Source organism: Idiotropiscis lumnitzeri, chromosome 9, assembly GCF_059441095.1.
Source record: "Idiotropiscis lumnitzeri isolate Australia: NSW breed Sydney's pygmy pipehorse chromosome 9, RoL_Ilum_1.0, whole genome shotgun sequence".
In the NCBI taxonomy this organism is placed as follows: Eukaryota; Metazoa; Chordata; class Actinopteri; order Syngnathiformes; family Syngnathidae; genus Idiotropiscis; species Idiotropiscis lumnitzeri.
The window spans coordinates 21499858-21512066 of NC_142399.1; the positions used below are offsets into that span (position 1 = coordinate 21499858).

Below are 12209 nucleotides of genomic sequence, written 5' to 3' on the forward strand. Positions count from 1 at the left end.
TTGCAGATAAAGGATGGCTTTTATGCTGAAACGAAATAAATTGGCACAAAGTACTTCGGTGTAAATGCCATGACTTCATCCTAATTAATTTTGGGGGTTGGGAGGGGCGGTAAGGGATGGAGTGGCGGTGTTCTGGCTTTATTCCTCGCAGCAATCAAGAATCTAAGATTTTACGCATTCCGTTTCTTGTTGCAGATAAAAGGTATGATCGGCAAATTATTTACAAGGGTGTTAGTTTCTTCTCTTCGGATACTTTACAAATGAAAAGAGGGGGTATTTATTAAAAACGCTAATCGTTTGTAATCCTTTTAATGTCTGACACTTTGCTCTGTCAATACACAACATTGGGCGTATCAACATTCCGAACCTGGAGAAGCGATGGAGGGCGTGTTGGGTCACCGGGGAGCGTTGTTTATAAATGCGAAATTGGGGATGTCTTTATTAGAGATTATTATGGGGATGTAGACTGTGATGGTGTGAGGACAGACTTGCCTTTGGCATTGGCAACCCGTGAAACTCCACCAGTCATTTTTCTCAAGAGTTGGGGATTTCTCCCAGGTAAAGAGATTTTTTTTAAATCAAAGGGGGGTGGGAGGGGATGGCGAGTAGGGCGTGGGGGGTGTACGCTTTTGTTCTGCAGAAAAAGGGGGCTTGTTCTTTGCAGATCAGCCTGACATTTTAACCGGGAGTTGAGCCAAGTGAGACCCTTGACAGGGGTGTGGGATGGGAGCAGAGAGTGCGGAGAAGGAGCGTCCCGTGTGCAGTTCTACCACAGCCAAGTGCATCGGGGTTCTCGTACCTCTCCTAAACCAGTGACGGGACCGAGCCGGTGCAGGATCATTCACACCTGGACGCCGGGGAGGACCACTGGGTTTCCAGGCGGAAAAGTGGGGCTGGGAATCTGATATTACGGATGAATTTCCAACACTCCCGGATTTAGAAAGAAAGAAAGAAAGAAGAAGGGAAAAAAGAAGGAACGAAACAAACAAAAAGAAATAAAAATAAATTAATTAAACCATGCATTGCCCTTTTCAACAATTCAACGCTCAGATCGGCTTCTGCAAATGCACTTAAGAGTTTTGCCAACATTTAATTTCAAACGACCACTTGAAGTCATTAATTAACTTTAACCGAATGGTGTGTTCAGTGGAGCAGCAGCGGACAATGTCCGTTTGTTATTATTGATATGGTCAAAAAACAATTTGCGGAGTGTGCGCGAGTGAACCCTTACCAGGACGGCTGACTCGTGGATTTCTATGAAATAATTTGGAACTTAATTTCCCGCAAGAAAAAAACGTCTGGACTACAGCTCTCAAAACTATAGTCTAAATTTCGTGGAAGAGCCTTTTCTCCCCCATCCAATATGCGACCCGCATCTAGATGTAGCTACGTGTGAGTACATGCTCCTCTTTTTTCCATCTTCACTGTTTTCACAGCAATGTTCCGCTGACTGAATCTGATTTGTGATATTTCCACCCTGCTTTACAGGTTTATACACATGTTTGCATTCTTCTTCTACGCTCAGGTAAGATGCACCTATATTTTATTTTTGCCTGATCAGAATATTCGTTCTGGGACTTAATTTTAGAATAAATCATTTGTGAAGCAAAGCCCGCTAGGATTCGAACATTATTTGAATTCTAAATGACTATATCAGATGGCCTCGGCAGATTGGGCGGCCCGCCGGGTCACCCCCGTTGAACATTGCGTACCCTGGCACAAATCGCCAGGACGTGCTTGTCTTGTGAAAAATGTCGTGGAGTTGGCTTCCTTTCAGAACGTTGCCCTCATTCCATCACAGCCGATTGTGACAGATGGAAAGGAAAGATCGCGAAAGGCGATCAAATAATTAGCATTAAATGTTTTTAATTGTTTTATGCAAACGCCTTGTGCGGTTTGGAGCCGTTTGAACGAAACAACCAAAAAAGAGAGAGAGAGAGAAATAAGTATATTTTGTGAGCATACGTCATAAATTTTATATATATATATATATATATATATATATATATATATATATATATATATATATATATATATATATATATATATATATATATATACACACACATACATGTACACGTATTGATGGTGATGAAATCTAATTTCTGACAGGTAACCAATCAGTCCCCGCCTAATTTCACGCAGCATGTAAGCGCGCAGAGCAAAGTGACGGACCGCGTGAGCCGCAGGTTGATCCGGATCTACCAGCTGTACAGTCGAACCAGCGGCAAGCATGTGCAGGTCCTGCCCAACAAGAAGATCAACGCCATGGCTGATGATGGGGATTTGCACGGTAAAGTTCGATGTCTTCTATAAAATTGATGATTTAGAAATTCGAATGAGATTATTATTATTTCCAATGAGGTATTTTACAAGATAAATTATAGCCAATGCAAAGAACAGAAATATAATGCATTGCTTTGCCTTGCTGGAATCGACAATTTTTTTTTTTTTTGTTTCTAGATATATATATATATATATATATATATATATATATATATATATATATATATATATATATATATATGTATATTTAAACACAGTATATATATCTATGCAACATAATACATCATACATACAGCGTACATATACATATATACATATACATTCCTTGTCTTCTTCTCCATAGAATGATATTCTATATTCTTCAGTTCCATTCAATAACACTTTTTATATTTTTTTATTTAAAGAATAGAACACAGAAAAACCCACAAAACAGTCATAAAAAGAACACAGAAATATTTTTTAATAAACAAGAAAATCTTCCATGTGTTATTTATTAAGATGGATATTTTTAAATTAAATTTCAAAATAGATAAACGCAAAGTAACAATTTTGCACCATTTGGACTGGTGTGATTTCAAATGGCATGAAGTTCACAGACTGTCATTTTGACTGTGGCTGGTGCTGGACATCCTCCAGAGATTCTGTTGGTCTGGAAGAACCATTAAAGTCTTACGTTGACCTTCAAAATAAATCCTGCATAGTTCAGCTTCCCAAAAATCAAATGCATTTATATTAAGTGAAGTCTTAAGTGAACCTTCACAGCAGTTCCCTTTAGTTTGTGTTTTTGGGTAAAGTAAGATGTGAGTGAGTGTGGGGGTTGAGGTGTGCCTCTTTTAGTTTACTACATATGAATATGATACACAACTATATTTATATCCCATATTTTTTATTTATTTTTTGCAGCGCAAGTGAAATTCATATCGTGTGTGGTAAGCACTAACTAATTAGGTTAGGAAAATTATATAGGCAAAAGGAAATGCATGTGAGTGGGTCATGGGGGGGTCATCTTAATAGATTTGTATTCAGTTCAACTGTGCTGCACAGGAAATGCACCAGTCTCAGTCCCTAGTACTCCAGTAACCATATAAACGCAATAAAGCTGCAGTATTTTCACGAAAACATGGATTCACTCACATTTTGAACAGTTATGATGATGCAATCCTTTTTCAAATAACATGTGTGTAGAAAACTAAAAATGGCCTGCCGACATCACTTTTTCTCTGCAAATTCATTCAGCTTCATAAATTCAGGCCTTTTTTTCCATCTTGTTGAAAAGCAATCCAGACGAAGGAAAGCCCATAATTCCTCAGCATTAAAGTATTTTGGGGGGATATAGAGATAAATGTGAAGCTTCATGTGAGTGACTGATGCAGATTTATTTGAAAATAAATTTTTGATGGAGGTGGATCTGGGGCGGCCTCCTTAACTTTCAAAGACTAAAAAGACACCTGGTTATATCATTTTGAAAGAATTTCAAGACACATAATTCCATGGGAATCATTCCACGGCTTCTTGTGTTATATGTGTGGCCAGGGAGGAAAAGGAAATACTTGTAAAGGCGTTTCTGTATCGGAGCTACATGTACACATACGTAATGTCTTACTTACTTCTACGTTATGTCTCTCACTGCCATGTGTAAACGGACCGACATTTGCTAATGGCAATGTTTTCTTTCTCCGTCAGCCAAGCTAATTGTGGAGACAGACACATTTGGAAGCCGTGTGCGTATCAAGGGAGCCGAGACTGGCCTCTACATTTGCATGAACAAGAAGGGGAAGCTCATTGGCAAGGTGAGAAGTTGTACTTTTGTTGTATCTCGGACATGTGAGTTAAATTAAAGGAGTTGCAGTGGGATTCACATAGACAATGAAGACAATTGTCCAATTTTAATTTTGTTTTTTTAGGTATTGTGCTGATATTTAACAAGATAAAGCTAACGTGGTGCAAGATAAGAGGCAATCGAATAAACAACAGTGAATTAACACGTTAAATATATTATGTTTGCAAAGAGAGGTAATAATGCAGTGGAAAACAGAAATCCTGTATGGTAGTAACATTGTAAGAATAACTTCACCCTTTCATCCATGGGCGCAGATGGCTTGGAGGATGGGGGGGCTTGCCCCCCCACCAACACGATGACTGAACAATGTCAGCTCCCCCCCCCACACACACATACACCCACGCACTTTCGCCACGCAGTAATGCATGTATCTCAAGTGGGGTATGTGGCCCGAGACTTGAGTCTGAAGGACGTACACATTCCAGCAAGTTTTGATTTCAAAAGTATTTCTGTTGAAAAAGTGCTTTGCTTCGACTTGATAAAATTCTCGAGCCTGGTATTCATACAAGTGACTTCAAACAGAATAGTCGTGGTGCTGAATTAAGTATCCAACAGTGAGTGAACAACAATTAACTAAAGGGCATATTCTCACTGCCGGCATGTCAAATGAAATCCCCATTGCCAACATCAGAATGACTGCAGTTGTGAGCTGTGCCTCCAGAAAGACTCCAAGCCACCTGCATGAGTGAGCAGCCGCTCCCTCACACACCCTGACACAAAGCTGAGCACTAAAGCAGTTCGGTGAATCAAAATTAGTTTCACTTTCAAGAGGCACTATTCATTACAGTAGCCTGATTACGCAAGAGGAAAGGTGCTTAAATTTCTGAGAAAATAGATGCACTGCTATAGGATTGGCAGTGGACACCCTCATTTAGTTTTCGCTCAACCCAGAGTGCGTACATTACATGAAGGTGTCTAACTGACAAAATTAAGTTAATGGGAGAATCTTCCCCACAAGCGCTTTACAAAGTATGCACATTATGAAGTAAATAAAACGGAGTAAATATATTTACATTACATTTTTTAAATGAATCTGATAAAACACTGATACTAAATTCTTGTTTGTATTTTGATCTGTTTTGTTTGCGACTTAATCCAAACGTGAAGCTTTTCAACACATACACACATACATACTATATATATATATATATATATATATATATATATATATATATATATATATATATAGAGAGAGAGAGAGAGAGAGAGAGATTGATATATATATATGTAATTATTTTTTGCCCTTTTGAGCACTGTACCCAAAGGTAACACTAGATGGAGCCTGGACTTGAAGCAGGACTTCCATAATGGTCTCACCTTTACGCTTTATTTATTTCAACCGAGAACACTTGAAAAAATCATGAACTCACTGAATTTGCAAGCAAGTAAAATCTGTTTTTTTTTGTTTTGGTTGAAAACATCAGACATGTGGCGACAATACTAAAAAAGTGTGCTTTGAAAATGTTTCTTTTCTCAAAAAAGTGAATGAGACTCAAATGTATCCGACATAATTAAATTGATCATATAGTATATCATGCATTTATCATGTATATCAAAATATATAATTATATTATTATGGTATTTTACTATGTTATACTTATTGTATGAAATATTACATATATAATGTCCAATGCCTTATAAATCTTCTAATAAGGGAGCATTTATAAAATATGGCATAGTTGACAGAAAAATACAGTTTTGTGGATTGATTAAATTACCAATTTCATATATATATATATATATTTATATATATATATATGTGGGGGGGGGGTGCGTGGGTGTATGTGTGTGTGTATGCAAATCCTTACTATTTAAAAGGTTGGTCCCATCACCCCCAAGTCCAAAATCCCATATACGCGCCTGCTTTTATGCCCTCCCTTCCCTGCACACACGCTGCCCTCTTCCCGCCCACCTAGCACCCTGCCTCGTGTACCATCTGCCCATAGCTGAATTGCAGCATGTCCCATCCCCATAAGCGCTCGTATAAAAAAAAAGACACAGCAAAAACACTATTTTGGAGGTACCTGTACACAAGATCTCAGCATACCCATTTTTTCTTATCAGAACAGTGTGGCACTGTGCTTCCACAGTTAGTTGTCACATTATACGATTAATAGTTTATGTTACTTAATTTTATCAACCAATTAAAAATGACAATTTATTCCACTTCCTACAGTATGAGTCTTCCCCACAGTGAATCATTAATTGGTAGCTGAAAAGTCACTGTTTTCAACCACCCCTATTTTTAATGTATGTAACATATGCTGTATTTACAGAACGAGGGGAGGAGGGCTCAGTGAGATAACATGTTTGGGAGAGTGTGTGCAGGTCACAGGCAGTTGATATTTTGCTTTTTGTTTCTAAGTGCATTACTCTAATTGTGGGTTTTGCAGAAAAACGGACAAGGCCGTGATTGCATCTTCACTGAGATTGTGTTGGAGAACAACTACACCGCGCTGAGGAATGCCCGGTATGAGGGATGGTATATGGCCTTCACCCGTCGAGGACGTCCACGAAAAGGCTCGCGGACACGGCAGCATCAGCGTGAGGTCCATTTTATGAAGAGACTGCCAAGGGGTCAGCAGCCAGCACATCCCAGCCACCACCGACCATTTGATTTCATTCACTACCCCTTCAACCAAAGGACTAAACGTACACAAGACTCATCAGAACGCTGAGCAATGGAAGTCGAAAAAGGTGGTAAGGCTGAAGAGAAACAGACACACTGGGACATTTTTCAGTAGTAGATTCAGTGCTCCCTTTTGCTCCTCTTATCTTAGCAATACTCTCTTAATGTGTAGTTGTTGTTGTTTTTTTTTTTTGAGTGGAAGACTGTAAATAGCCAAATATGAGAACTCTATTTTTATACATCAGATTTTTAATGACTGACTGTAAAATCAAAAAAGCAAACTGTTATATTTTTAGATGCACATAACTCATTGACTTAATGTTGACAAGTTAGTGGAGTGTTTTTTTATGTCTGTTTTACTATTGAGTTTTTTTTTTGTTTACACTTGCCTGCTGCTCAAGGAAACTTGGACAGATCGATCATTGCCAGAATCAATTTTATTCTTTGGAGAGGAATTCAGTAACCAATGACAATGTTCATATGGTATCATTGGCTGATCGGCCCCTTTCCAGACTACATATCATGAGGGGACTACGCTTTGATAACACAATTCCAAACCAGGAAGCTTTTGTAGAATCTAGTGGAACAAAGGCAGCTATATTTTATTATTGCAGGTTTCCTATACTAACTGTGGAGTTGTGTACAAAAGACGTAAAAGTGTCAAGTAATCTTGAACGTACTCCTCACACCTCAAACTTTCTTTTGCCTTTACCCCGTGTCTTGTTTTTATACATATAAAATATATTTTATTTGAGGTGTAAAATAATTTTAAGGATGAAATATTTATTAAAATGTGTAATGAAATACTGATAATAAATTTTTGTTTGGTACTGTTTGCATTTTGATCTGTTTTGTTTGCGACTTCAAAATCCAAACGTGAAGATGAAGCTTTTCAACACATACACACATACATACATTCATACACACACAAACTCGTATATACTGGAAGTGTATATATATATATATATATATATATATATTTATATATATATATATTAGTGCTGTCAAGTGATTATTTTTTTAACTAATTAATCACAAAAAAATCCATGATTAATTGCGATTAAATCACATTTTTCAACTACTATTTTTTGCGAAGCTTGTAACAGATATTTACTTGAATAATTTCTTGGAATTCATGCAAAATCACCAAATATGAAGTTTATTTAATTCAAAGACTGTTCTAATAGCTTTTTTAAAATTTTTATTCTTGAATACGATCTAAATGGAGACATCTTTCCAGGCATTTTTCGTCGAAACATTTCTCAAAACTGACCACAAGTGCCACACTCCAGCAGTGTTGGTTTGCAAGGCCCAGTGCTAACTTGAACACAGTGTTTTGTTCTGAGACTTGCTAAAGATGTACAGCTAATATGGCACAATATTTGCTAAGTATGCAAATTATTTGTGAAATAAATCAAACTGAGTTAATTAAGTTAAAATATTTAACTGAGTTAAAAAAATTTGTATTAATCACTTACGTTAATGCTTGAATTTTGACAGCCCTAATATATATCTATCTATCGATATATATATATATATATATATATATAAATATATATATATATATATATATACATATCTATCTATCTATATATATATATATATATATATATATATATATATATATATATATATATATATATATATATATATATACATAGGTGTGTCCGTGTGTTTTCGTGTGGGTGTGGGTGTGCGTGTGTGTGTGTGCGGGTGTGCGTGCGTGCGTATACATTTACCAATTGTTACCAATCACGAGGAACACAGGCGAACAACCATTCACACTCACAAACACACCTAAAGACAATTCAGTTCAATTAACCTACTGAGCATGTCTTTGGAACGTGGGAGGAAAACGGACCTGGAGAAAACCCAAACAGGCACAGGGAGAACATACAATCTCCACACAGGAAGGCCGGAGATGGGGATAAAAATCCACCTCTGAACTGTGAGGCGGACTTGCTAACCAGTCAGCACTGCACTGTATTCTATTTTTTTTTAAAGAGGCAGAGAACTGTATTTTGAATGAGAATTTTTACCATTTATATAGGCCAATTAAAAAGTAATACCACTGATTCTTTTGTGTTATTCTAAATTTTCGGTTTCAAGTTTTATACATAAAATAATCTAGTATAATGTTCAACTACAAAAGGATTTTTTGTGTTTCAATCCATATACTCATAACGTTACTCATAATAATAATGATATTGGATGTCAACGAGTTCAGGGTGTACCCCGCCTATTATCCGAAGATAGCTGGGATAGGCTCCAGCACCCCCGCAACCCTTGTGAGGAGAAGCGGTACAGATAATAATAATAATAATAATGGCACGAATGACGAATAATTGTATTTTGTTACATTTCAATTACACAATATTAATGAACTTTACTTTTATTCCATTAATATAGAGCATTTTTTCAGTATTTAAAGTATCATGAAGACCTTCTTCAAATGGTTGTATTAATTATAGAAACGTAAAAAAATATTCTGTTAGTTAGCAATGCTTTTTGCATCTCTATGGCATCCATCCATCCATTCATTATCTTTGCCATTTATCCTCACAATGGTTGTGGGCATGCTGGAGCCGATCCCAGCCATCTTCGGGCTGTAGGCGGGGTAGACCCCGGACTGGTTGCCAGCCAGGGCACACAAAGACGAACAACCAATTGCGCCCACAATCACACCGAGGACCAGTTTAGTGTGTCCCATTAACCTATCATGGATGTTTGTGGAATCCTTTCCTATGTTGTAACAACTTTCATCTCAAATGACAAGAAAATATTATATGAACAAACTAATAAAATTACTGTAAAACATCTAATGTCAAATGCCACGGAGGTCAGATTCAGAATTTTATCAACATTAACAGGAAATGATTGATTGTGTAAATGCATTACTTTTTCTTTGGCTTTCATACTAACCCCTAAAGAACCAGCCTCGGAAAGTCACAGTATATCCGTACACGAGTTATAAATCTGTAGTGGCACTGTATACAAAGTCATTTGTTACCAAAGCTATATAGTTTTCTAATGTTTTTTAATCTTGCTTGTTGTTGTTTTCCTAACTGTGGTTAACGTAACTGTTAAGAATTTTGAAAATTGTGATTGCTTCCCACCTTTATGAATGAACTTGAGTTCCAACTGATTTGTTCTGTATTTTCTTTTTTATTAATAGTTATTTACTGATTTTTACTCTTAATGCTTGTAAAATTAACATCTGTGATAGAAATTCCAAATATAGGTGTTAGAATAGAAGCTGTTTAACCATGGAATGGATTATAGCAATTTATTTTGGAGGCCCACCAAAGTCTGGTAATTAGCGTAGTGCTTATCCTGTTCTACATTGGGGTCATCTAAATATAATAGGAAATTTGAATTTCTAGATGCTATGAAATGTTTGTAGGATTGGTGGCCTGTTACATAAAATAATCGATAAAAAGCAAGAGAAGTACCGCAGAGAGCCACATCCCTTGGGAGAACCTGAAAGCAACCAATTAGACCAGTGATTCTAAACTAACTGGGTCAATTCCGGGTGAGTCACGAACTGCCTTGTACAATTACTTTTAATATTTAATGAGCATCCAATGTTGGACTTGGACTTAAAAATAAATAGACAGTGTATATATATATATATATATATATATATAATCTCCAGCGCCCCTTCCGGTTCCGTGTGTTTTCTATGCCAACACCAAGGAGGCATACACATCACTGCCCCTCCCCCCGCTGGGCAAAGCTGAACACAATTTGGTTGCTGTCCTGCCTGTGTACAAACCTCTGGTCCACAGGCAGCCAGCTGTGACGCGCACAGTTCAGAGATGGTCTGGAGAAGCTGAGGAGGCCTTAAAGGACTGTTTCAACACAACTGTGTGGGAGGTATTCAGCGAAGCCCACGGGGAGGACATTAATGGTCGAACGGACACAATTACAGACTATATTAATTTCTGCATGGAGAACACCATTCCCACCAGGACAGTAAGATGTTTCTCCAACAACAAACCCTAAATCACACCGGACTTTAAAGCTGTCCTGAAGGAGAAAAAGAGGGCTTTTGTGTCAGGCGCCAAGGAGGAGCTGAAGAGAGTGCAACGTCAGCTGAGAAGGAGGATCAGAGACGGGAAAAAGTCCTACAGGATGCGGAAGGAGGAACAATTGCAGCGGAAAAATGCCAGGGATGTCTGGAGGGGCCTGAAGATCATCTCAGGCCACGGACAACCAGGTAAGACCCAGAAGGGGGGGTGGGCTTTCAGTGGGCAAATGAGTTGAACCTATTTCTCAATAGGTTTGATCAAATGCCTGCCCCCGCTCAGCCTCCCCTGCTGCAGCCCCCACCAACCCCTCCTGCGTCTGCGAACGAGACCCTCTCTACCTCTCTCTTCTCTCCCCCTCTCTCTCCTCTCTTCTCTCCCCTCTCTCTCTCCACAGGCTCCAGTTCCCAGCCACATCAGACAACCACCACTTCCTCTTGCTCAGCCTTGTTCCTCACAACATCTCAGGTGAAGAACCAGCTGAGGAAGATGAAGGCGAGGAAGGCAGCGGGTCCAGATGGGATTAGCTCCCAGCTCCTCAAATCCTGCGCAGACCACCGGTGTGGAATCGTCCAGCACATGTTCAACCTGAGCCTGAAGCTGGGCAGAGTACCCCAGCTGTGGAAAACATCCTGCCTGGTTCCGCTTCCAAAGACCCCCCATCCAAAGGAGCTCAACAACTTCAGACCAGTGGCGCTGACGTCTCATCTGATGAAGACCTTGGAGAGACTGGTCCTCGAGCTCTTCGATGGACCCACTCCAGTTCGCATACCAGCAGGGCCTCAGTGTGGTTGATGCCATCATCTACCTGCTCCACACATCACTCTCTCACCTGGAAAAGGCGGGGAGCACGGTGAGGATCATGTTCTTTGATTTCTCCAGTGCTTTCAACACCATCCAGCCTACCCTATTGGGAGACAAGCTGGAGCAGGCGGGAGTGGCCCACCAACTCATCACATGGATCCACGACTACCTCACAAACCAGCCACAGTACGTGAGAATACAGGACTGTGTGTCTGACGTGCTCCTCTGCAGCACGGGAGCGCCGCAGGGAACTGTTCTGGCTCCCTTCCTGTTCACCCTCTACACCTCGGACTACAAATACAATTCCTCCACCTGTCACCTGCAGAAGTTCTCTGATGACTCTGCGATTGTCGGCCTCATCACTGACGGAGACGATCGGGAGTACAGAGGGGTTACTCAGGGTTTTGTGGACTGGTGTCAGCAGAACCGCCTCCAAATCAACGCTGGGAAATCCAAAGAGCTGGTGGTGGATTTCTGCAAGCTTTGGCACTCTCCACCTGCACCAGTGAATATCCAGGGAACAGACGTTGAGAGGGTCTTAACTTACAAGTACCTGGGTGTTCATCTGAACAATAAACTGGACTGGAGCGACAACAAAGACGCAAAGGGTCAGAGCAGACTC

General features: G+C 39.3%; 1 protein-coding gene across 1 annotated transcript; it reads left to right on the plus strand.

Moving 5' to 3' along the window:
- The first annotated feature begins 732 nt into the window (after positions 1-732).
- fgf8a (fibroblast growth factor 8a) lies at positions 733-6946 on the plus strand. The gene is made up of 5 exons (XM_088304598.1): positions 733-1392; positions 1489-1525; positions 2113-2293; positions 3970-4076; positions 6520-6946. Exons 1-5 carry the CDS (start codon positions 1364-1366, stop codon positions 6802-6804), a joined length of 639 nt encoding a protein of 212 aa, XP_088160724.1. The 5' UTR covers positions 733-1363; the 3' UTR covers positions 6805-6946.
- Positions 6947-12209: the final 5263 nt, after the last annotated feature.

Bases quoted from the DNA above. Each gene is read 5' to 3' on its own strand.
- fgf8a (XM_088304598.1), top strand. From the start codon at position 1,364: ATGCGACCCGCATCTAGATGTAGCTACGT. The intron at 1,393-1,488 runs GTGAGTACATGC...CCTGCTTTACAG, and splicing joins GCATCTAGATGTAGCTACGT to GTTTATACACATGTTTGCAT. The intron at 2,294-3,969 runs GTAAAGTTCGAT...TTTCTCCGTCAG, and splicing joins TGATGATGGGGATTTGCACG to CCAAGCTAATTGTGGAGACA.